The 23,850-nt window shown below is 38.5% G+C and overlaps 1 protein-coding gene across 1 annotated transcript in view; it reads right to left on the bottom strand.

The window, feature by feature from the left end:
* Nucleotides 1-1,157: 1,157 nt before the first annotated feature.
* samd10b (sterile alpha motif domain containing 10b) overlaps nucleotides 1,158-23,850 on the bottom strand; it is a 122,822-nt gene continuing 100,129 nt past the window's right edge. Inside the window, exons 4-5 of the mRNA XM_022677537.2 lie at nucleotides 20,586-20,726; nucleotides 1,158-6,335 (exon numbers count right to left, since the gene is read on the bottom strand). Coding sequence (XP_022533258.1) covers nucleotides 6,313-6,335; nucleotides 20,586-20,726 — 164 coding nt within the window. The 3' untranslated portion in view covers nucleotides 1,158-6,312. The remainder of the gene's footprint in view (nucleotides 6,336-20,585; nucleotides 20,727-23,850) is intronic.

Below are 23,850 nucleotides of genomic sequence, written 5' to 3'. Positions count from 1 at the left end.
AATTCAATTGCATTGCTAAGCAAAGGCTGCCGTGCTTGTGATGACAATTCTGCAAGAACGATGCTGGGTGAGGCTGATACCAGAGTAGAGATGCTATGCAGAGCTATTGGTAAGCACGATTGTGAAGCTAGCAGCTATGAATACGCTTTTAAAAAACTAATTTCTGTGGGGAAAAAAAAAATGTTGGACCACCTTATAAAGTTGTTCAAAATGTGAAACTCATATATTATATTGATGTATTACACACAAAGTGATCTATTTTAAGTGTTTATTTATTTTATTGTTGATGATTTTTAAGCTTACAGCCAATGAAAACCCAAAAATCAGTGTCTCAGAAAATTAGAATATTATATAAGATCAACTGGTACTATTGGCAGTGTGGGCAATGTGCCAAGTCCTGATGGAAAATGAAATCCGCACCTTTATAAAAGTTGTCAGCAGAGGGAAGCATGAAGTGCTGTAAGATTTTGTGGGAAAACACTGCACTGACTTTAGACTTGATAGAACACAGTGGATCAACAGCAGCAGATGACATGTCTCTCCAAACCATCACTGATTGGTGGAAACTTCACACTAGACCTCAAGCAGTTTGGACTGTGTGTCTCTCCACTCTTCCTCCATACTCTGGTCAGACTCTTGTCAAAATTTGCTGTTGGTCAGTGATAATTTGGAGAGCGGATTTCATTTTCCAGCAGGATTTGGCACACTGCCCACACTGCCAAAAGTACCATATGGTCTTATATAATATTAAAATTTTCTGAGACACTGATTTTTTTTTATTTTTATTGTCTGTAAGCCATAATCCTCAACAATACAAGAAATAAACACTTAAAATAGATCACTCTGTGTGTAATACATCTATATAATATATCAATTACTGAATTTAAGTAACTTTTCAATGATATTCTAATCTTTTGAGATGCATCCATAGTATATTGGTCAGCTGTATTACAAATACCATGACAATACATGTAGATTGCAATACAGGTATGATACAAGATTAAAAAGCAGATAAAGACATGACCAGAAGTTCATAATAATAATAAAAAAACTTGTGTAATTCCACAGAGATCCTTTATAGTATTGCTTCGAACACTGCTGGAAAAAAAAACAATAAATCTGTACAGTTATCAATCATTCTCAGATTCTACCCATAATTCCCTGCCATATAAACTTTATTAATATTTCTTACAGACACAGTGTTTATTGTATACAAAGAAAATCCCTAACTATATCGAGTGTACATCTCATAGCAAGATCTACAAAAGGCATTCAAATCAAACGTTAAGTGCTTCTGGGAATGAGCTACAATGGGCTGCAGACATAATCATTAGGATGTATAAAAACAACAACAATAATAATAACAATAATAGTAGTAATTTTCCCACCCTGAGAAGAAATGAAAGACATTGTCTGAAGGTTGGTTACGGAGTGTGCCGGTCTATTGATATTGACATTCAGCAGAGAGTTGGTTTAAATACAGTGTGCTATTGGCTCCATTAAAGAACTCACTGACCTTATTAAATAATGAAGCACACAGGTCAACGACAGGAGAGCACTAGCTATTCAGATCTGTGCTTCTCTACTCTAGAACACTAACTCTAATAGCTCTAGTTCTGCTGACAGCAGCAGCACATCAGTTCCTGTAAGAGTCAGAGACACAGGATTCATCATTGGACAGAAAGAGAGAGAGAGAGAAAAGGAGATGACAGTGGTTTTGTTTTGACTTCAGGAAGAAGATGATTTTCTTGGCGTCCTCTTGTCTTGTCGTGGAGGTGGATGACAGATGAAGATTCAGCTCAGACAGAACATCTGTTCTGATGTGAGAAAAGTTTGTTTTTCAGTCTGTTTTTCAGTCCTAATTCCAAAAAAAGTTGGGACGCTTTAAAAATTTCAATAAATGGGAATACAATCAGAATGCAATGATTTGCAAATCTCATAAACCCATATTTTATTGGTAATAGAACACGTCTCATATGTTAGAAGTGAGATATTTTACCATTTCAACTCATTTAAAACTCAATGGCAGTAGCACATCTCAAAATGTTGGGAATTAATTGGTACTAATAATAATTTAAAAAAAAACAGCTTTAATTGGAATAATTTGCAACTAACAAACTATTATGACTATTATGAAGCAAAAACGGGTATCTTCACTAAGCTACATAGCACTTTATAAAAAAATGAAAGGATTTTACAAAAAATGTCCCTCACCATAACATTGTGAATACTTATGCCCCTATTGTACACCCTGTGCTGTGCGCATTGCGATGCTCATTGCTATCTTACACCCCGTCATCAGTCTATTTTCACGCCTTGTGGCCACACTGTTAAAATTGCGTCTGAGTTTAGAAATAAATCTACACTGATGGGCGTGGAGGTCAGGAAGTGAGGTGTGTTCAGGTAAATATCTGGCATGTTTCTATCCCTGCGTCATCCATTTAAATCATTTGGTTTTATACAAGCTTTATTTCCTATAAATGAATAAAAATAAAAGTTTGGTTAAGCTTCATAACACTGTTTAGTATTCAGCGTATAGTCTAACAAAAGCAAACTTTTCCAATCAAATAATATATTAATATTTTCAAAACCTACCATGTACTGATTTTGGAGACCCCAACAATCTCAGAATCCACGATTAATTAAGAGAATTAGTACTAAATCATTTTAAATCTTTTTAAACTCCTAGTCTCTAGCCCCCTTCAGACAGCCTGCCACTGTTTTAGCTCCTTCTTTATTTTTATTTTTATTAATATTAATTGTTTTTTAGTTAACTTTTTAGTTTTTAATGTTGGTTTGTTTTAGCTGTTTTTTCCACATTTCTTTTTAGTTTCTTTATTTTCTTTAATTATTTTTTAGGTATTGCTTATTTTTATTTACTCTTTTATGTGTTTCGTTTTTATTTATTCATCTGTACTTGAATTTTTATTAGTTCTATTGCCTTTTTTTACCTATGATTTTATGATTCCTACTCTTAAATGATTATTTTTAGCTTATTTGTTTTATATCTTAATATTTTTACAATTATTATCCATTTTTTAAATAATTCTTATACCTTATTAAAATGCTGTTTTTTTTATTGCTTATTTTATTCTATCTACATTTTTTGTTGTTGTTGTTGCTGTCAATCCCTTCCTTATGTAATTGCTCGGCTGCATTGTAAATGAGGGCCACCCTCAATGTACTCCGAGTTTAAATAAAGGTTGATTGATGTTGGTGATCTTTGGGCCCTCAGGTTTTAATGCATTAAAAGCAGGCTGTACTGATTCTGTACTGGAAATCACTGCATGCCCTCAGGAACACTTCCAAAAACCTTTACTGTCTGTGAACACAGTTCAACGTGCAATCCATGAATACAGGTTAAAAGCTGTATTATGCAAAGAAAATCAACTTTTATCAACTATCATATGTTTAGTGTGAATAAAGCATGGGTCTATGACATAAAAATCACTGCATTCTGTTTTTATTGCATTTATTCACTTTTTAAACAGCATCCCAACTTTGGTGGTTGAACTGGGGTAGTAATATCATTTGTAAAGGATAGATAAGCTGGTTCAGGCATAGCTGGTCAGTGTAAAGCAGATGTTATCCCAGCCACTTTTTATTTGGCTAGCTCTCTGATGGGTAAAGGGATGGTTAAAGGAGTAAATTATATAGGCCTGGCTGGTCAAAGGTCAGTCAGAGTCGGTTTATCACTTCCTGTTTACCCTGTTAGATACAAAAATGAATGCTAATCAATAAAGGGAGTCCAAGAGTGAGTCCTCAATGAATGGGGCTGAATAGTTTATATTTATTGGTTAGTAAATTCTTTTAATTTAAAAAAGTAGAATGATGTATTTCACCAGATTTGTAATTTTTCTACTTTCTACATTCAGGTTTTTGGCAATAAAGACATTATTATTGCTGCTACTGTATGCTGACTGGTTGGTGAGCTAATGCTGGAGATAAAGCCAGGCCTTTTAATAAATTTTATGCCTGACATTCTACACATATACATCCTAAGGATTTCAATTCAACCATTACATATAAAGGTCTCATGTTTGATAAGACACGTTACTAAAAACGCTGATTGGTATTGTTTTAGAAAATATTTGTAAAAATGTAAGTTAAATGTAAGTCTGTGTCAAAATATTATTAATTAAATCATAGAACTGGTGCTTTCCTTATAGCTGATGTTTGTACGTTTTTCTGATTTAGGGCCTCTCTGGTGAGAATTGGTAATTGCACCGAACATGCAGAAGATTCATTTTATGAATCCTAGATTCCCCTTCTGAAGTCTCCATTGCTCCACTATCCGCTCGCGTTCAGTAAAACTGAGCCGGATCCTCTTTTAGAGACTGTACGTGTGACTTAAGTACCTAAAGACGCGTGACGTGGCTAGAAGCGACCCGACACCCCAGTTTTTAGAATGAACATGCTGTATTAGGCTTAGCACGGATGGTCGTTCCACCACACTGGTACCATTAAACACAATATTTTATCCCTTCTCCTCTCAGAAATACATCTGCTTTCAGTTTAGAAACAAAATCTAACAGACTGCCACTTTAACATTAAAAACTTTAAAAAATCAATATTTTCTTGAATACAAATCAAACATTTCATGTCCTCCAAACCTCTTTTTTTTTAAACATTTTATCCCGCTTTACTCCCCAATTTAGCTATGCTGATTATCCCACCCACTCAGCTGCTCAGCTGTACTCCTATCACTAGTGATGCCCCAACAACAGGAGGGTGACGACCAGCACATGCCTTCTTCAAGACATACTTCTTCGAGACACTCCCTCTTTTACTAACATTTCCGAGTAGCATCAGAGCGCGTTTGGAGGAAAGCGCAGCGGCTTGGTTCTGATACATCAGCTCACAGACACACCTTGTGCTGATCGACATCTCCCTTTGGAGTGATGTGGAGAGAGAGCGCCATCTACGCACCCAGAGAGAGCAAGGCCAATTGTGCTCTCTCAGGGCTCCGGTATCTGATGGCAAGCTGCATGACCTGGATTCCAACAAGCGATCTCCCGATCATAGTGGCAGCGCCTTAGTCTGCTGGACCACTCAGAGCCCAGTTGTCTAGTTTTTATGTCTATTTTTAAACATGCAGAATTTGGTGTTAAGTCCTACTGATTACTGACCTAAAATTTTATTAGGTGGAATAAAGTGTCTATTAGGAGTCTCCAAGGCCCTTAAAGTTTTCAGAATGTAAATAACATATTTTACTATGGAGAAAAAGGTTTTATATCACCTACACTTGTGGCCCATACACAACGTTTCTAATTTTTGATAAGATACGTTACTGAAAGTCCTGATTTTGAAGTCATTAGTGGAATAAAGAGTTAACAGGCACCTTCTCCAAATGTCCAGTAGAAGCCCTCAAAGTTTTCACAATGTGAATAACGTATTTTACCACAGAAAAAAGGGTTTTGTATCACCTACACTCGTGGCCCGTATACAGACCAAGGTCTGTTAAGGGGTTTAAAAGTTTATAAGTTTTATAATCTCTAATATTCAGACATTTTAGTACATAAATGATAGTTCAATTAATAAACAGATTTTGCTCAGTTGCTTCATATAAACCCATACATTTTGGACTCACTCGGGAGCGCCCTCTAGTGTATAACAAACCTGGAACACATTCTCAACTGATAATCCTCCTAATCTCGCTACGTTATCTGGTTCATTCTACAGTAGATGTCCAACCACGTGGCGCGTCCTGTTTTATTCCACAGACCAGCTCTAGCTTTCATAGGTTTATGGTGGTAAAGTTCACTTGGATGAAGTTAGGTTAAAGTGACGTTAACCACCATCCTTACATCGTTAAACAATCCTCGTATTGTTTCCATGTCCTTAGTTCCCATTAAAGTGTACCGATTTTGGTGATTCTGGCAAATGTTCTGTCGCTTTGATGAAAAAACTACAGCTTCCTGCGATCAGATCCTCATCAGATCAGAGTGTCCGACTGCTAAGCCAACGCTGCGTTCCGCTGATAAAGCGGTGTGATGCAGTCCAGTAGAAATGGGGGTGAGTGTTGAGTCTGATGGTATATTTTACAGCAGGAATTCCCAAGTGTCTCTTTAGTCCAGCGGCTTTAAAAACGCTCCAGTTCTGGTTTTAGTTCTGGTTTTAGTTCAGGTTCAGCCCAGAACAAAACTATTTCTCTTTTTTCCAGTCCTCTCAAACCCCAGTCTCAGTTTAGTCTCTCTCTCTCTTTCTTTTCCTCCTCCTCTGTCAGTGTCCAGTTGGAGCGTTGCCTTCTCTCCTTATCAGGGATCCATTGTGTTGGGCGGAGAGGGGGAAGCTGCCAAATGGATGGATGAGCTAAGAAAAGTTGCCGAAAGAAGCTGAAAAGAGAGAGAAAGAGAGAGAGAGAGAGAAAATGTATTATTCATGTGAATGGAGAGAATACACACATACAGGGGGAATAAACATCATAAACCCTGTCTTGTCATCCCTCCCTACCAATCTACAGCACACACACACTCAGAGTTTCTTTTGTCTGGTAAACAGCTTTAGATTGAAGGGCTTTTCAGAATTGCTGAACGAGACACATTATCAGATCCAGTTTTCAGACAGAGACTAAAAGTGAATTCAAAAAGAACGAGATGCCTCCAGAACTTGCACAACATTTTTGACTGAAACCAAAAACAAACAAAGTAAAAAGTTTGTCTGGAAGGCCAATTACCACAACATTAGTTTTGTCACTTTTTCTCATCAATGTATAAATAAAATAGCCTAAATGCATTTTTTGTCCTTCTACCAACAAAGCGCAATACATTTACCTCAGCAGTGCCATTCAAGGCTATGTTCAGATCAGATTTGGCTTTCTTGACGGTTCACATTCACAAAAGTAAGTCACCTGTATCTGTATGTAATGTGAACGAATCTGTCCCTGTATAAATGTCGCCTTCTTCACCAACAACAAAAAAAAACATCATATTTGAGAGACTACTCGTAGCTTTATAAAGGGAAATGGATGTGTTTGTTAGCAGCTCACATGTGTAGCATCTTTTGCTGGAGTGGAGAAACAGCAAACAGCTGGTCTGAAGTTCATGCTCAGGTCAAGGAGGAGAAAAAAGGACAGGTGGTTTGCTTTTGCTGTTTTTTGCAGCTATAGCTGCACAGCTGCATCAAGAGATGTGCAGGTACGGGAGAAAAGTACATATCACATGTGTAAAAAAAGCAAAAAGATGCATGAATTCAGATTTGACCGTTTACATTCATGTCGCATGTTCATGGAATGGAAACGTATCTAATTTAGGGCCGCATATGAAAGTGACTCAAATCTGCTTTGAAAATCATGGATTTGGCACGTAAACACAGACTGAAAAAAAACAGATTTGAGTCACTTCAGCATGGTAATGTGAACACAGCCCAAGTCACACATTTATCTAGCCAGCTACTACTGCAGTGCTACTTTTGTCATAAATTTACCTCAGTAGTGCTACTCAAGTCACATTGATTAAGGAAGGCGGTCTTTTGTTAAACAAAAAGATAACTTAGCTCAGCTAACTTTACTTTTCTAGCCCTGTACAGCTATTTCTGCTGGAGTGTGATATTAAGTGTGATAAGTGATGCTGAACACTTGTAAGGGGTTATCTTGTGAGTGAGGTTGAATTATGGGAGTTGGAGTGAGGTCTAAATGTGAGTGCAGATGGATGATGGGACATTCCATTTCTGACATTCTGCAGACATTTAACATCCACAGACATTTGATCCACAGTGTCACATGTCTACCGGGAACACATTACAGAAGGCATTACCACCCACAGTGGACAGTGCAGTGGATGGTGATGATAATGACCAGCAGTGTTTCTCTAATATTGTCAATGCAAACAGCGACTAGCAACAAAGCTATGGGGATGTGAAATGATTCCTTTTCCTTATAATTTCCATAATTTCAATAATACAGACTGTTCCAGAAACCAAACAGCAGTGGTAAATCTGCAGTGAGGACACACAGATGTTCTCCGAGTCTGATCTGGAGAGTTATGTGATTTTAGCAATTAGCATAAATCTCAGGATGTGACATGCAGCAATATTTCATATTCACGGCAGGCTCTGTCTGAGACAGGAAAAAGCAGGACACATCTTTTCATCAAGGACACAAAAAAAAACTCATCTATATGCTGCAGATCACAATGGCAGCAGGGTTTAGCGGGAACTTTGCATATCCCATAATGCAATCAGCTGACTAGAGCCGCTCAGAAAAAAACTCCTGATTGCAATTTAGGAACATGATATTATCTCAGCTCCCAGAAATCAATAACAGCCCTGTCTAATTTTAGGAACAGAACTTGAGGAAATGAAAATGAGAGAATGAAGGAAGGATAAAATGGAAGGAATCCTAAATCAAGCTTGACCAAATGTTTCAAACAACTGTCCTGCTGTTTACTGCAATAAAAGATGACAAATATTTACAAATCAGCAGAAACTTACACCCAGCCAACAATCTATTTTTATACATGTCGATTTAAATAATTTTTGCACTTTTTATTGGAAGACAAAATGTGTTTGTTAAGCTAATTGACCCTTGACCTACATACACAGGTGAATCCAATTATAAAAAAGGGTTAAATGCGAACAATTGCAAGGTTTGGCAACATGGGAGCCTCAAAACATCTCTCAAATGACCTGAAAACAAAAGATTGTTCAACATCATGGTTCAGGGGAAGGATGCAAAAAGCTATCTCAGAGATTTCAGCTGTCAGTTTCCACTGTGAGAAACAAAGTGAGGAAATGGAAGAACCACAGGCACAGTTCTAGTTAAGACCCGAAGCGGCAGAACAAGAAAAATCTCAGATAAGCAGAGGAGAAGGATGGTGAGAACAGTTATAGTCAACCCTAAGACCAGCTCCATAGACCTACAACATCATCTTGCTGAAGATGGTGTCACTGTGCATCATTTAGCTATTCAGCATACTTTACACAAGGAGAGGCTGTATGTGAGAGTAATGCAGAAGAAGCCCTTTTTTTGAAAAAATGCCACAAACAGAGTTGCTTAAGGTATGCTTAAGCACATTTAGACAAGCCAGCTTCATTTTATAATAAGGTTCTGTGGACGGATGAAACGACAGAACACAGCAGTGAAGAAAGAACACAGCATTCCAAGACAAACACTTTTCTGCTCCCCACAGTAAAATTTGGTGGTGGTTCCATAATGCTGTGGGGCTGTGTGTTCAGTGCTAACATGGCTAGCTGATATCAGAATGTTTATCTGGAACGCAGACGATCATTTAGCAGCAATAATGTTGTATTTAAAAGCAAGCAACCATTCTGCTTCTTCATATTTGATCCCTAGAGTCTTAGAGTCCTAGAGGCCATAATAGCACCTGACACACATCTGGGCTCTTTCAGATTTATGACTTGTGAAAAAAACCAAGATGGCTGACATTTGAGTTGTGAGAGTGTGACATCTGCTTAAAGCCTCGGAGAGATGCCCCCGTGACCTTAAAGATATATAATAATAAAGGTATGAGAGTGTCTCTCAACGTGACATTTAAAGTGTGTGAGAGAGAGAGAGAGAGAGAGAGAGAGGGATGATGATAGAAGAACATAGAGCATACAGGGAAAGTTCAGTGAAAGGTCAGTACACAGCCACCAAGAGTCCAGCCTCTGTTCAAGCTGTGATCATTCTATAATGTCGTCTAGACACAAAGCAATCTAATAGTGCATGAGACGTGGTAAGAATTTGAATACTCAAAGGAACTAGTTTTCATTGTGTCCCATGAATTTTGCCACATCCCATGTAAGCTAAAGGATGCTGCACTATGCATTAGCTTATATGGGGTACCTTGTTGCTGTTCACAAGGACAGTTCTAGCCAGACAATGCTGGTCATGATCTCTGTTGTAGTGCTACTGTAGTGCTCCTAGACTGGATTGGGTTGCTGACTGTTGACAGGTTTTAATCAGTCAGTGGCGCACAGTGTATTTCCTGCCAAGATAGAAACACATGAACACACCTCACTTTCAGACCACCATGTCCATCAGCGTTGATATATTCATAAACTCTGACGTTATTATAAGTGTGCGAGCACAAGGAATGAAAATAAAAAGTTGACGGGCTGTAAGATAGTAATGAGTATCGAGATGTGCCTTGCACAGGGTGTACAACAGGGCCCTAGCTGTGCAAATGTCCTAAAACAAGAGCAGAACTACACTAACTACGCTAACTACACTAAAAGCTGCTGAACTACAGAACCCTCTATTACAGCCCTCTCTAATTACTATAGCCTGTAACAGATGGTGAATTCTCTGAGCATCTCTCAGTCTCCTCCTGCTGAACTGGGACGCTTCCTCACATGACGAATGGGTTCTGCGGTAGAAAGGGAGAAAAACAAACACACAGGGGTGGAGAGCTGGGCAGGAGGTTGCAGGCTGGCAGATGTTGGGGACAGCCTCTGGCTGCACTCCTGGTGCGCACAGGCTGGCTGGCCTGACTCAGAGATACGACTGGCAGGAGAACGCTGACAATCTGCCTGCCATCAGCCTCCGAACTTTTACAGCGAAGCGTCAGAGACGGATCTAATTTACAGAATTTCCTCCTCACTCCAAACACAGTCCATCAGCCAAAGTGTGTTTATGTCCTCATTTAGTTTAGCACTGGAGCTACAAAGCTAACAGCTACATCTAAGGCTCAATCCCAGTTCACCCCTTACCCCTACCACTTACCTCTAGCCCTTCTTTTCGAGTGTAGTCCCAAGAACTGGGACAACCCTTCAATCACCCGATACATCATCAGGAGCGCTAAAGTTCAGTAATCTAGCTGCTGCTGGTTAACTAGTAAACTTTAGGGCATCATGTGTCTTCAGTGAAATTGGATTGGGCCCAAATGAGGCTTGAAGGCCACCAATTAGCAACTATGCAAAGTGCATGCCTGTTACATCATAACAAACCAGCCTCAAACCAACTGCTGAAGTCGTTACTTAGTTAATCTTTAGTAGACTTGGTAACATGGTTTTGGACGCTATATACAAATGAAATGTTATCAGTTAAAAGTATGAGCCACTTCTGATGCCACATTTTTGTCCAGTTTCTAGGGTACGGCGTACTGTGTACAGTGTAGGCAGCATTTCAGAAACATTGCATTAAGGGAAAGCAAATACATTTGCCACACGGAAATGCTCCCAGCTGCTAGAGGGCGCTGTTTAGCTGTTGACGTTGTACTAAAAGCCCAAGCCAGAAGTTTGCATTGCTGTGCTTTCCCTTAATGCAGCGTTTCTGAAATGCTGTGTTTTCTTAATATAGTTGCGTTGTCATATTTTAGTTTGCTGCGTTTTTTTTATGTAGTTGCGTTATCATCTATTCCTTTGCTTTGTAAATGTTGTTGTAATGTGCCTTTCTGGGCCACCGTAGATTACTGTTTTGACAAGCACCCAAACGATCCACACCAAGGGTACAAACAGACCAAAGTCTAAATAGTGCTGGTGTGAAAACGACCTAAAAAGATGCGTCAAACCAGCAGCAGAAGCAGACTGCGGTGAAGTGTAGGGTATGGTCTATGGCAGGGGTGCCCAAACCTTTTTTGTTGGGGGCCAGAAGGAGAAATATATTTGAAGTCACGGACCACAGACTCTGTAATAAAACAAATAATGAAATATACCACTTTAAATAATACTTTTTTCCTTATTATTTCATTTACACACCATTTTACTTGACTTACTCTCTTTATCTTTGAAAGTGTTTTGTAAACTAAGATTTTTCAAATTGATGTTTAATTTAATGATGTCTCTTAATATTAAACTTTTAAACTCTTTTGCACCGTTTTTCTGCGCTAGAAATGTGCATTCTCTCCACTTTTAGATTCTTTGGCCCGATTTTATGCGCTAGAAATGCGCACCCTCCCCACTTTTAGACTCTTTTGCCCCATTTTTCTGCGCTAGAAATGCACACTCTCTCCGCTTTTAGACTCTTTGGCCCGTTTTTCTGTGCTAGAAATGCGCACCCTCTCCGCTTTTAGACTCTTTGGCCCGTTTTTCTGCGCTTGGAATGCGCACTCTCTCCACTTTTAGACTCTTTGGCAGTTTCTGACACCTAGCGTTCAAACTTTGAATCTCACATTATAAAAACCTGCTTAACAGCGGACCAACTTTCACTCTATTTCTAAAATACCTCTGTAGTTTGGACACCCTTGGTCTATGGTCTATGTATGGTGTATGGTACAGCATAGCCTCATAAACTGGAGAGAAACTGGAAACCAGTTCTAGCTAAGTCAGCTTGACGAGAGCATTGAAACTTCATAGAAGAAAAGAACAGAGAGTTCAGAGAAGAGCGCATTCAAAAAAAAGTCTATTTTCCTTTTCAGCCGTCAAAAAAAAAAGACGCGAGCAAAACAGCGGCAGAATCGAGCGAACAAAGAGCAGGCGCCCGGTACACAATAGCAGCGTTCTGCAAAGCTGAACAAAGCTGCAGCACACGAGAATGAGTCTGTCGATGGAGAGACACCCGTAAACACTCTGTCTCTCTCCTGCTTTTGTGTTTGAATGTTGCAGGATGATTACGGAAGCATTTTGGGCAGTAATTTGTGGTAGCAGTAATATAGTCTGGGTCTCAGTGTGAATAGCGGTGACGGATCGGGGAGCATCTGCCCTGCTCTGGGTTAAATTACATTTCAGAACCGGTGCAATGGGAGGGGGTGGGGGGGATGGAGACAGAATGAATTAGCTTTAGCGGTACAGCAATTTATTTACAATAACTGAAGAAGTGTATTATGTTTGAAGAACACGAACAGACAGCAACGACGGGTGAAAATGAGGAATATAAACTCATTTATATTCAGTCACAAGCAGAATCTGCTTCACCTGGATGAACCCGTTACAAACTGTTATTTACTTTACAGATCATTATAAAATAAGGTGTGTTAAAGTAGGTTTAAAGTGGAGATAAATCTGCCGAGGACAGCATGCTCCTCTCATCACTGCAGAAGTGTGTTTAAAACCCGAAAACACGATAGAACTAATAATAATCACTGCTATTTTCTATTGTGAAAACCCAACACTCACCCACAGCATATCGTTGCTGTACAATGAAAAACAAGTATCTCCATTTTTGTCGATTTTTAAGTTACTACAACATTTGAACAAACAAACTGTCCCTTACACTTTGTCAAAATTTCTTGATAAATGGACCAATAGAAACACTCAAAAATTACTTTTGGAAATAAACTCTTTTCCCATTGGCTTCCACTGAAAGTTAAGAAGGTTATATCTCTCTCCTTTAAAGTTTCTGTTTAGAGATGTTTTTCATTTGACAGTGACGATATACTCTACTATATGATGGCATGGTCTTTTTTCCAGAACCATCATTTAAAAATATCAATCTAATTTTTATTTTAAAACAATAACCAATGACTGTATAAATGCTTAGACAGCACAATGTCTCTAAAAGTGAAGCCACCACAGGTCTAGCGCTTCTAGTCTTCTGTCTGGTTGCAGTATTTTATGTGGCCCCTTCCATCGCCATATGTTTAAATGACAAAACAGTCCTGCCCATTTTCCATCTCATATACAGCTCTGAAAAAAAATGAGACCAATTAAAAATTGATTTAATCAAATTGAAAACCTCTGGAATATAATCAAGAGGAAGATGGATGATCACAAGCCATCAAACCAAACTGAACTGCTTGAACTTTTGCACCAGGAGTGGCATAAAGTTATCCAAAATCAGTGTGTAAGACTGGTGGAGGAGAACATGCCAAGATGCATGAAAACTATGATTAAAAACCAGGGTAATTTCACCAAATATTGATTTCTGAACTTTTAAAACTTGATTATGAACTTGTTTTTTTTTTTGTAATATTTGAGGTCTGAAAGCTCTGCATCTTTTTTATTATTTCAGCCATTTCTCATTTTCTGCAAATAAATGAGAAATATACCTATAAATAGCAAAATCAGATAAACTGATTCAGAAACTGAAGTGGTCTCTCACTTTTTTTTTTTTCCAGAGCTGTATCTTCTCTAAAGTGTCTTTCCATTTTCAGTTTTCCACCACAGGGCACTTAGGAATGACATGAGCTGTAGTTGAGCCTTAGTTAATCATACTTATACTCTTATTGATCATGTGGTGTGGTGTACACTCTGTACAAAGTTTTCTGCAGGAACAAATAAGAAATAAATAATTGAGATTTATCAGTCTGGAAAAGGTTATGAAGCCATTTTTAACACTTTGGGAATCCAGCGAACCACAGTGAGAGTCATTATCCACAAATGGCAAAAAAGTGGAACAATTTCCAGGAGTGGCCAGCCAAACAAAAATTACCCCAAGAGCTCAGTGACAGCTCATCCAAGAGGTTACAAAAGACCCCACAACAACATCCAAAGAACTGCAGGCCTCATTTGCCTCAGTTGAAGTCAGTGTTGGTGACTCCACTATATGAAGAAGACTGGGCAAAAATGGCCTGCATGGCAGAGCTCCTAGACGAAAACCACTGCTGAGCAAAAAGAACATTAAGGCTTGTCTCAATTTTTCCAGAAAACATATTGATGAACCCCAGGAATTTTGTGAAAATACTCTGTAGATTGACAAGAAAACATGGTGGGGGTAGTGTGATGGTCTGGGGCTGCTTTAATGTTTCAGGACCTGGAAGTCTTGCCATGATAAATGGAACCAGGAATTCTGCTGTCTACCAAAAAGTCCAGAAGGAGAATGTCCGACCATCTGTTTGTGACCTCAAGCTGAAACGAATTTGGTTTCTGCAGCAGGACAATGATCCAAAACACACCAGTAAGTCCACCTCTGAATGGCTGAAGAAAAACAATATGAAGACTTTGGAGTGGCCTATTCAAAGTCCTGACCTGAATCCGATTGGGATGCTGTGGCAAGACCTTAAAAAGGCCAAAAACCCTCCAATGTGACTGAATTACACAATTACAATTCTGCAAAGATGAGTGGACCAAAATTCCTTCATAGCACTGTGAAAGGCTCATTGCAAGTTATCGCAAACGCTTGATTGCAGTTGTTTCTGCTATGGTGGAGCAACCAGTTATTAGGTTTAGGTGCAAAGACTTTTTCACACAGGGTCATGTAGGCTTGGATTTTTCTCCACTGTGATTTTAAACCTTAGTTTAAAAACAGCATTTTTTGTTTACTTGTGTTGTTTTTGACTACAATTATTATTTTTTTATTTCTAAAATATTTAAGAGTGACAAACATGCAAAAAAATAAGAAAACATAAAGGGACAAACACTTTTTCAGTTTTCACACCACGTTACATATGAATAGACCCTCTACAGCAATGTTACTGCCCATTAGTATAGTTACTAACAGTAGTATGCTTTTTGGTTTAGCAGGATGAGGGTCAGAGCACGGGCAGTGCAGTTCTTTATAACAGAAAACATCAAACAGACGGCTCTTCACACTCAAGGTTACTTCAAAGTCCTCCTGAAACAGGGATAATAGAGTCAAAGGAGCTTCTTCAGCCAGATCACAACTCTTTATCCAGTATTTATCTCCTTTATCACCGAGTCTGTGTTTTTCATAGCATTTTTCTTCCACAGCTAAACTCCTCATATTCACTCTGTCCTGTACTGAGTGTCATTGTTTTAGTTTCTATTGTTTGTCCTCAAACTATTTTAGTGTAATTATCATGTCTTGTGTATGATATCAATGTGTGTCGATGCATTTCTCAAACTTTTGCACATATTTATACAGTATTGTTCAAATAGATTTATACACACCGCACCAATGGTAAGCGTTTTGGTTAGCTTAGCCATGCTGTCAACATAGCAATAAATACACCTGACCAAAAGAAATGGGTCAAGCCCAAGACATAAGGTTTTTGTACTGGTGGTTTTGAGTCTAGATTTATAACCTACAGAAACTGGTTGGCCTCAGTAAACATAAGCTAGCTTGTCAGTGTTTTCCAGATGTTTTAGGCAACATGCTCTGAGTAGATAAAGATTGTCTCTTTATTCTTATCAAAAAGAAAACGTTGTAATAATGTTCGATAACATTTTCCAGGATGGTTAGACTGTACTTTTTTAGTAAACATGATCCAGGATTTTTTTTTAAGAATTAAAATGTTTCAACTGGTCAAACAGTGGCAAACAAATGCAAATGGTCAAACAGTGGCTAGAAAGAAAGAAAGAAAGAAAGAAAGAAAGAAAGAAAGAAAGAAAGAAAGAAAGAAATAAAGAAAGAAAGAAAGAAAGAAAGAACACACCCTAAGAAATGTACAGCCTGTTGCACTGTAGCTAACCTCCCTGGATGTGGATGGAAGAGAAAATGATGGATGGTTGCAGTAAAGGTTTGATAGATTGGTGGCTAAAACGACAGACAGACAGAAACAAACAAACAAACAAACAAACAAACAAACAAACAAACAAACAGACAAAGAACAAACCCTAAAAACATTTCTAGCTGATGATCACACTGTAGCTAACCTCCCTGGATGTGGACGGAAGAGGAAAAATGATGGATGGTCGCAGTGATAGTTTGATCAAATGGTTGCCAAACAGACAGACAAAAAAAAAACAACAAACCAACAAACAAACAAACAGACAAACAAAGAACACACCTTAAAAAGTTTATAGATGAGGATGGCACTGTAGCTAAACGTTATGGGTGGTTGTAGTGAAGGATTGATAGAATAGTGGCTAAACAGACAGAAGAAAAAAAGATACAACAAACAAACAAACAAAGACAAACAAACAGACGAACAAAGAACACACACTAAAAGGTTTATAGCTGATGATGGCACTGTAGCTAACCTCCCTGGATGTGGACAGAAGAGGACAAATGATGAATGGTTGCAATAAAGGTTTGATGCAATGATGGCTAAACAGAAAGAAAGAAAGAAAGATTAGGCAGTTTTAAGAAGGACAGAAAGGGAATAACAAACAGAGAGGAGGGGATAAGGCTTCTCTGAGTGAGAGCTACAAGTGAAAGAGTGAAAGATACAGTAGAGGGCAGAGAGAGAGAGAGAGAGAGAGAGAGAGAGAGAGAGAGAGAGAAAATAAAGAGAGAGAGGGAGAGAATGGGAATGGGCTAATGGGAGACAGGAGGTGTGTCTGAAGCTGAAGGGCGGCTGGAGGATAAACTCAGATGGGCACCATTCCTCATTAATACACCCCCACACCAAACAACATGTCCCCCGGCTCAGCTCAGCTCCAGCCAATCAGCAGCCAGCCAGGAGAACCCTCGCTCTGCAAGCTCCTCCCACTGCTGTCTCCCGCTCAATATTTGATGTTTTGAGTTTGTGGTGAGTAAATCAGATTGGACAGGCTGCTATAGGGGTCCTCTCTTTACGTCTCAGCTGTGTGTGGCATCATGGGTACCCAGGCTGGCATGTCTAAGAATAACCCCGGATCAGCTGGCCCTCACAGCGGTGCGGTCCGGAGAGCCCTCGCCACTGAGCCTAACCCAACCTGACAGGTGATGGCGACTATCAGGAACAGAGTAATCAGTGCTGACAGCGCTTTTATTTTACTCCCCACCATCCTCCCCCCACACCTTCTCCACCTGTCTGGACCCACAGCCTATCCTCTACTACCTTCTACATCATCCAGGTGTGTGCCCTGCTGGATGAGTTTTCTCTATTACGCCGTGTTTGGCAGGATGTGGTGAAGTGTTAAATTAAATGTCCTCCCCCTGTGCCAACACACCAATTCCCTGACACAGCACTAATGATCAAGGTCAAAGTGACCCTTGTTTAAATTAAACAGTTTCTATAATCTAATAGTAGATCAGGAAAAAAAAAAAAAAAAGGCCATCTTAGTGAAGAGCAATATAATTCTATTTCTCACATACTCAGAGAGTTCTTTGCCATGAGGTGCCATGCTGAATATCAAGTGGCTAATTAGGCACAATTTAGACATATTCACCGTGAGGTGTACTCACTTGTTTTGCCAGATATTTAGACATTAATGGCTGTGTGTTAAGCTATATTTAGAAGACAGTAAATCTATACTGTAATACATGCTGTCACTAAAGGTCTGTGTTAGGGCACAGTTTGTAATTTACAGTGTCCCGGGAAGGAGAGAGCTTGACATGAGCACAACTGTTTGCAAACAGTGTAAAGTGAAACTGAGGTACTTCGTAAATACAACAATCAGCCTGAGCTAAAAGAGGGTTATTTGGTTAACACGCTGGACCCAAGATATGTTGTACCTTCACGTAGCTTTTTTTAGCGATAAAGCAGAGCCACAAATCTACAGTGAAACTAAGAATAAAGTGGGAGAAGTGGGACTAGCACTTAAGTGTGACTCTTGGACCCAGACGTATGTTTATGTTAAGTTTAGAAAATTTAGCCACAATGCAATAGGGTTAAAAAGACTGTGAGATGTCTGTGTTTTATTTTTAAGGTTACGTTTTAAAGTGTCACATCCTTGCCTTGTTTCCCTGTCATCTCCTTTCTCTGCTTTGTTTCCCTTTTCCTTCCGCATGTTCCTCCATTTGCTCTGTCTGTGTTCATTTGTAGCTCCGCCCCAGTGTTGGTCCGTGTCTCTACCTTAACTGTTTTCTCCTATGTTCATTTGTAGCTCCGCCCCCTCATTACCAGCCCCCAGGTGTTACCTGTTTCCTTTCCCGCCTTGTGTGTGTATTTTAGCTTATGTGTCTTCAGTGTTAGTTTGTCGGTTCTTGTACGTGTATACGTCTGTTTTGGTTGCTTTACTGGTTTTGTCTGTACTATGAGTTTTTGTTTTTGGTTAATTTTGTTTTGTTTGTTTTCTGTTTTAATAAATATTAAATGCGCGTGCGTCCGCTCTCCACATCCTTCTTCTTCCAGCAAATATGAAATGTTGCAAAAAGATTTGCTATAGTACAGTAAAGAACCTAAAATTATAGTTTTAAATAAATGTTCTATTTGTTAAATTTGTCATTTCTTCTTTTAATTATTTTTATTTAATTATTTTATTTTATTCAATTCATAGACAAATTAAATCGAAAAATTGCAAAAATCGGAATCAAATCGCCAGACACAGCACAACACACACTCATACACAATTTGACTCACAATGTAACGAGAGTGTTAAAAATCAGTACACTAACCTAAGCAGTGCAGAACACCACGAAAGTCACGTTTTAATCAGGAAAGCTATCTGAACTTTATCAGTCTACACAGGTTTCCTCCTGTCTGGACCTTCACCCCATCCTCTTCTTCACCACCCGGGTGTGCCCTTCTGTTTAACAGGAGACTGGATGAGTTTAAATTAAATTAGCCCCCCTGTGCCAGCGCACCAATTCCCTGACACAGCGTTTAAATGGCTGTAATTTGTTTCCTGTTAATGGTTAATTACCGCGATAGACTGCTGAAAAAAAAACTAATTAAAAACTTTCTTTTTCAAATTAATTTAAAACTGACTATGAATTATAAATAATCAGTCAGGTAATATTTTCTTAGACCTGCCGTCCATACTTACTTTCAGTTCATTAAATCAGCTACAGTGGTGCTTCAAAGTTTGTTAAACCTTTAAAACTTTCTATATTTCTGCTTCAATCATCAGATTTTCAAGCAAGTCCTAAAATATAAAATATAAATACAAATATTAGACTTGCATTTTTTTTTAAATGAGGAAAATTATATTTTATTAGATTTTTCTAAGTGGTAATAGTATGTGAGCCTATAGTGATATTAGAGTTAGTGTTTTTTAATATAAATAGGATAACCAATCAGGTGTGAAGAACGTAACGGGAATAACGGGAATGTTAGCAATGAATCATGGCACAAAGAAAGGAGATTTCTTTTAGAGGATATCAGAAGAAGAGCTTTTGATGCTCATAAGACTGAAAAAGATCACAAATCAATATCTGATGAGTCTGCAATCTACGATTGCACAGTAAGATCGATTTGTGTACAAATAAAGGAAATTCAGGATCATTATGACCCTCAATAGAAATGATCCACCAACAAAGATTACACTGGTCTGTGAGGTCACAAATTAATTCAACACATCTTTTAATCAACTAAAGGCCTTTTTCACATTAGCTAATGTGAATACTCATGAGAAACCCTTATGAAAAAGAAGTATTCTTAAGTTATGTTATTTTGAAACCAATAATTTGTACTTAATCACTACGTATTTGTAAGTAAAATGATATAGATTTGTACTGAATTCATATTGAGCATACCAGTCAGATGTTATTTTTGCCACTATATAATATAATTTAAGTATATTTATGTGAGCTGTCCGACTGAACATTAAAAATCTATTTAAAATGTGATTAAAATATAGATTTAACATCACATTCATTTTGAAGCTACGTGGAATGAACTGCTAGCTATTTTTAACATGGCTTACCGGGACACTCAGGCTCAGTGTAGCTTTGTCGGGCGGCATTAGCCATTAACCTCGGCTAGCTTTAGTGGAAATCTGTGTAGATTAACATCCAGTGCTCGATTAACTTTAAAAGCCATTTTGTTTTAAGAATTACAGTTTTGCTTACTTAGCTTAGCTTTATTAGCTGAATTAGAAGGTAAATATGGTGACACCCCTGTTCCTTACTAGTGTCACATAATGTGTTTTATAAATCGGTACACAAATACAGTACATTGTAATTCAATAGTTTAATTAGATATATAATCCAGTCTAACAGTGTGGAACAGCTGTAAACAGCTGTAAATGTGTATCAGAGCAGGGATTAAAGTTGAGCTCACCTCTGCTGAGCAGCTGTAGATTGCGTACCTCCTCTCGAACCTGCAGCTGGAGAACCTGCTGCAGCACTTCCTGCCTCAGCGTCTCCTGCACGATACCCATCCGCTCCAGCTTCTCACCATTCAGCCGCAACAGAGCGCGACCTGAGAGAAGAGAGACGGAGAGAGAGATGAGAAGAAAACAGCAGAAAGGAAAAAACATGTTTAATACACTTTTAATTCAGATCCACATATATTTAAATATTCTTCTTCTTTAGAATGCCATAGAATCTCTATATATCTATGTTTTATGTTAGTTCTCATTAGCATTAGCATTGCAGTGCCACTTCATCCAACGCCAACGCACTGGCGCTAATCTGCATACAGCTCTCAGCTCGTCCAATCGATGCTGTGCGCTTGTCCTTCAAAAGCAGGACGATTTATAAACTCTGACAGTCAAACCCGCACCCAGGACATTTCATAATTACACTCGTACATCATTATGCTCTTTAATCTCCCATTCTAGTTAAAGCAGGTACATGGTCCCGCCCCCAAACCCCACCAAACACGGCCCAGGCAATTCCTGCAATAGTGCATGCATTAACGATCATTACCCAATGCTGCCTACTGACTGTAATGATAGATAACAGGGTGGTGTTAGGTAAAGTCTGTTAGGGTGACCTTGGATCTGCTGCCGTTAATAACTGTAGCCCATACTGCTAATAGCTTTGCAGTGCACAGTAATTCCCCACTGACCATGAAACTGAATGACCTCAGTAATTACCCACTGTGATTTTTTTAAAGCAGCAGTTCTTAAGATTTTTTTTTTATTTTAAAGTGAAAGCAGTAGTATTAATAAATGGAAATGGACAAAATATCCTTATGAATGCTTCTGTCCTTGAAATGTCATATACAGCTCTGGAAAAAAATTACGAGACCACTTTAAAATCATCAGTTTCTCTGATTTGGGTTTAAGTAAAATGAACATTGTTGTTTTATTCTATAACCTACTGACAACATTTCTCCCAAATTCTAAATAAAAAAAATGTATCATTTATTTTTTATTACCAGAAAATTAGAAAAACAAAGCTTTCAGACCTTAAATGATGCAAAGAAAACAAGCTTATACTCATTAGGAAACAGCAATACTACTGTCACAGATTTCATGAATCTAGGCATGCTCTCCACCAGTCTTACACACTGCTTTTGGTGACCTTATGCCGGTGACCTTATGACACTTTTGGCGCAAAACTTCAAAAAGTTCAGCTTTGTTTGATGGCTTGTGATCATACATGCATCCATCCATCAGGTCTAGAAATTGGACTGGCCATGACGGGATCTTGTTCTGGTGGTCCTTTATACACACCTTAATTGACCTAGCTGTGTGGCATGGAGCATTACCCTGCCACAGCCCAGCCCAGCCCTCTCTCATTTCTCCCTGTACTGCTCTCTCACCCTCTCTCATTCATTAAATTTGACAGTTTTTTACTGAATAAATTAAATAGCATAAATGTATTTTTATCTTGCTTCAAAAAACAATTAACATTAATATCCCAGCAGTCGTACCAACAGCAACTACTTATAACACTTCTTTGAAATTCCCAACATAAAAAAATAAAACTGAGAGCTTTTTTTGCAGAAAATGGAAAATGTTCAAAACAACGAAAAAGATACAGTGCTTTTAATATTTGGTGGAATAACTCCGTTTTTTAATCACAGCTTTCATGCGTCTTAGCACTAATCATATATTCAGTGCTATTCTAATCATATATTTACATCAGCAGTGCTACTCAAGTAACAAAAGAGTAAAATTTATACAGAGAAAGGCAGACAATGTTTTGGTAAACAGACAAATGCTAAAGCTTGTGAGTAAAACAGCTAACACAAAATAACAGTGAGTATTATCAGCCTGTAGCCTGCTGCTAACCCAGGGTAGCACTGCTAGAGCAGCAATAACATTAGCCGCTAACCACGCTCGCTCTTTCGCCGGTCAGAGGCAAGCATATCGGACTGTAAATAACTACTATAATTACTGTAAATAAACAGAACTGCTTTACTCATGCAAATAAAGAAGAGAAATCTGTGTAGATTAACATCCAGAACGTGTTTGACTTTAAAAGAAAGTATTTTTTTATTACAGTTTTGTTTACTTAGCTTAGCTTTACTAAGTTAGCTACTCCCCCACAACCACCCAGCGGTGAGACCTGCTGAATTAGAAGGTCCTTATAGTGTCTGTTAAAATGCGCCTTATATTCCAGTGCACTTTATGTATGAAAATATACCAGAAAATAGACATTCATTGATAGTGCGCCTTATAATCCTGTGCACCTTATACTGCAAAAAATATGGTAAACTGATAGCGAGAGTAATAATTGATGCTGAACACTGTATTTAATTTAAATGATTTAATTGCTTTAAATGTGAGTAGAGTGTAAAAATGCTTAACCTGTGTGGGCTGTCTCCCCTCCCTCACTGCACTGTATACAGCAGAAACTCTTGCAGGAAACACTGCAATAAGACCTAGAATAAATGAGTCATTTTCTTTTAACTTAAACAAAAAGTGCCTTTTTTTTAACCATTTTCAGATAAATGTTTTGGTTGCCAAATATGCAGTTTATACTTACTTGCTACAGCAGGCTGTAACAGAACATACAGAATATATTCTGTACATGCAGGGCATAAAGTAGGGCATGTAATCTAAACATGCACATGAACTGGATGCTTTTCTTTAGTCTCTGCAGCCTATCAGCATTACGTGAAGGGTAGGTCGCCCTGACCAGAGCAACCGAAACTGACCCCCGAGTTAAAGATAATCACTACCAACCCCTCCTTCTCTAGTCTCAAAATGCACACCAATCTGTCCAGATCCATGTCTTCACAGAGAGAGAGAGAGATGCTGAAGAGATAGTGAAGCGCTAAGTGTGTGAGAGTGTGAGAGTGTGAGTGAGTGTACAGGATTTACGGAGATCACTAAACAGCAGGGCTGTACTGACCCAGTAAGAGAGAGTAAGACTGCAGACCGGCCCAGCAGAGCAAACCAGGTCTCGCCCTGACCCAAATACACACACACACACACACACACACACACACACACACACACACACACACACATACAGAGAGAGAGAATACACGTCACTGTGGGTATTACAATTATTCTCATGTCTCTTACAATACAGCAGAAATGAAAGCCAGGACACATGTGGACAGAAGTTACATTTAAAGTAGTGGTGTTGATTAAAAAATCAATTAAAGATGTAATCAGATTAATCACAATAATATTCTATGATTA

The sequence above is a fragment of the Astyanax mexicanus genome, chromosome 13 (genome assembly GCF_023375975.1).
Source record: "Astyanax mexicanus isolate ESR-SI-001 chromosome 13, AstMex3_surface, whole genome shotgun sequence".
Lineage (NCBI taxonomy): Eukaryota > Metazoa > Chordata > Actinopteri > Characiformes > Acestrorhamphidae > Astyanax > Astyanax mexicanus.
The sequence above is the reverse complement of the archived record's forward strand: the minus strand, read 5'-3'. Positions and strand labels throughout refer to the sequence as shown.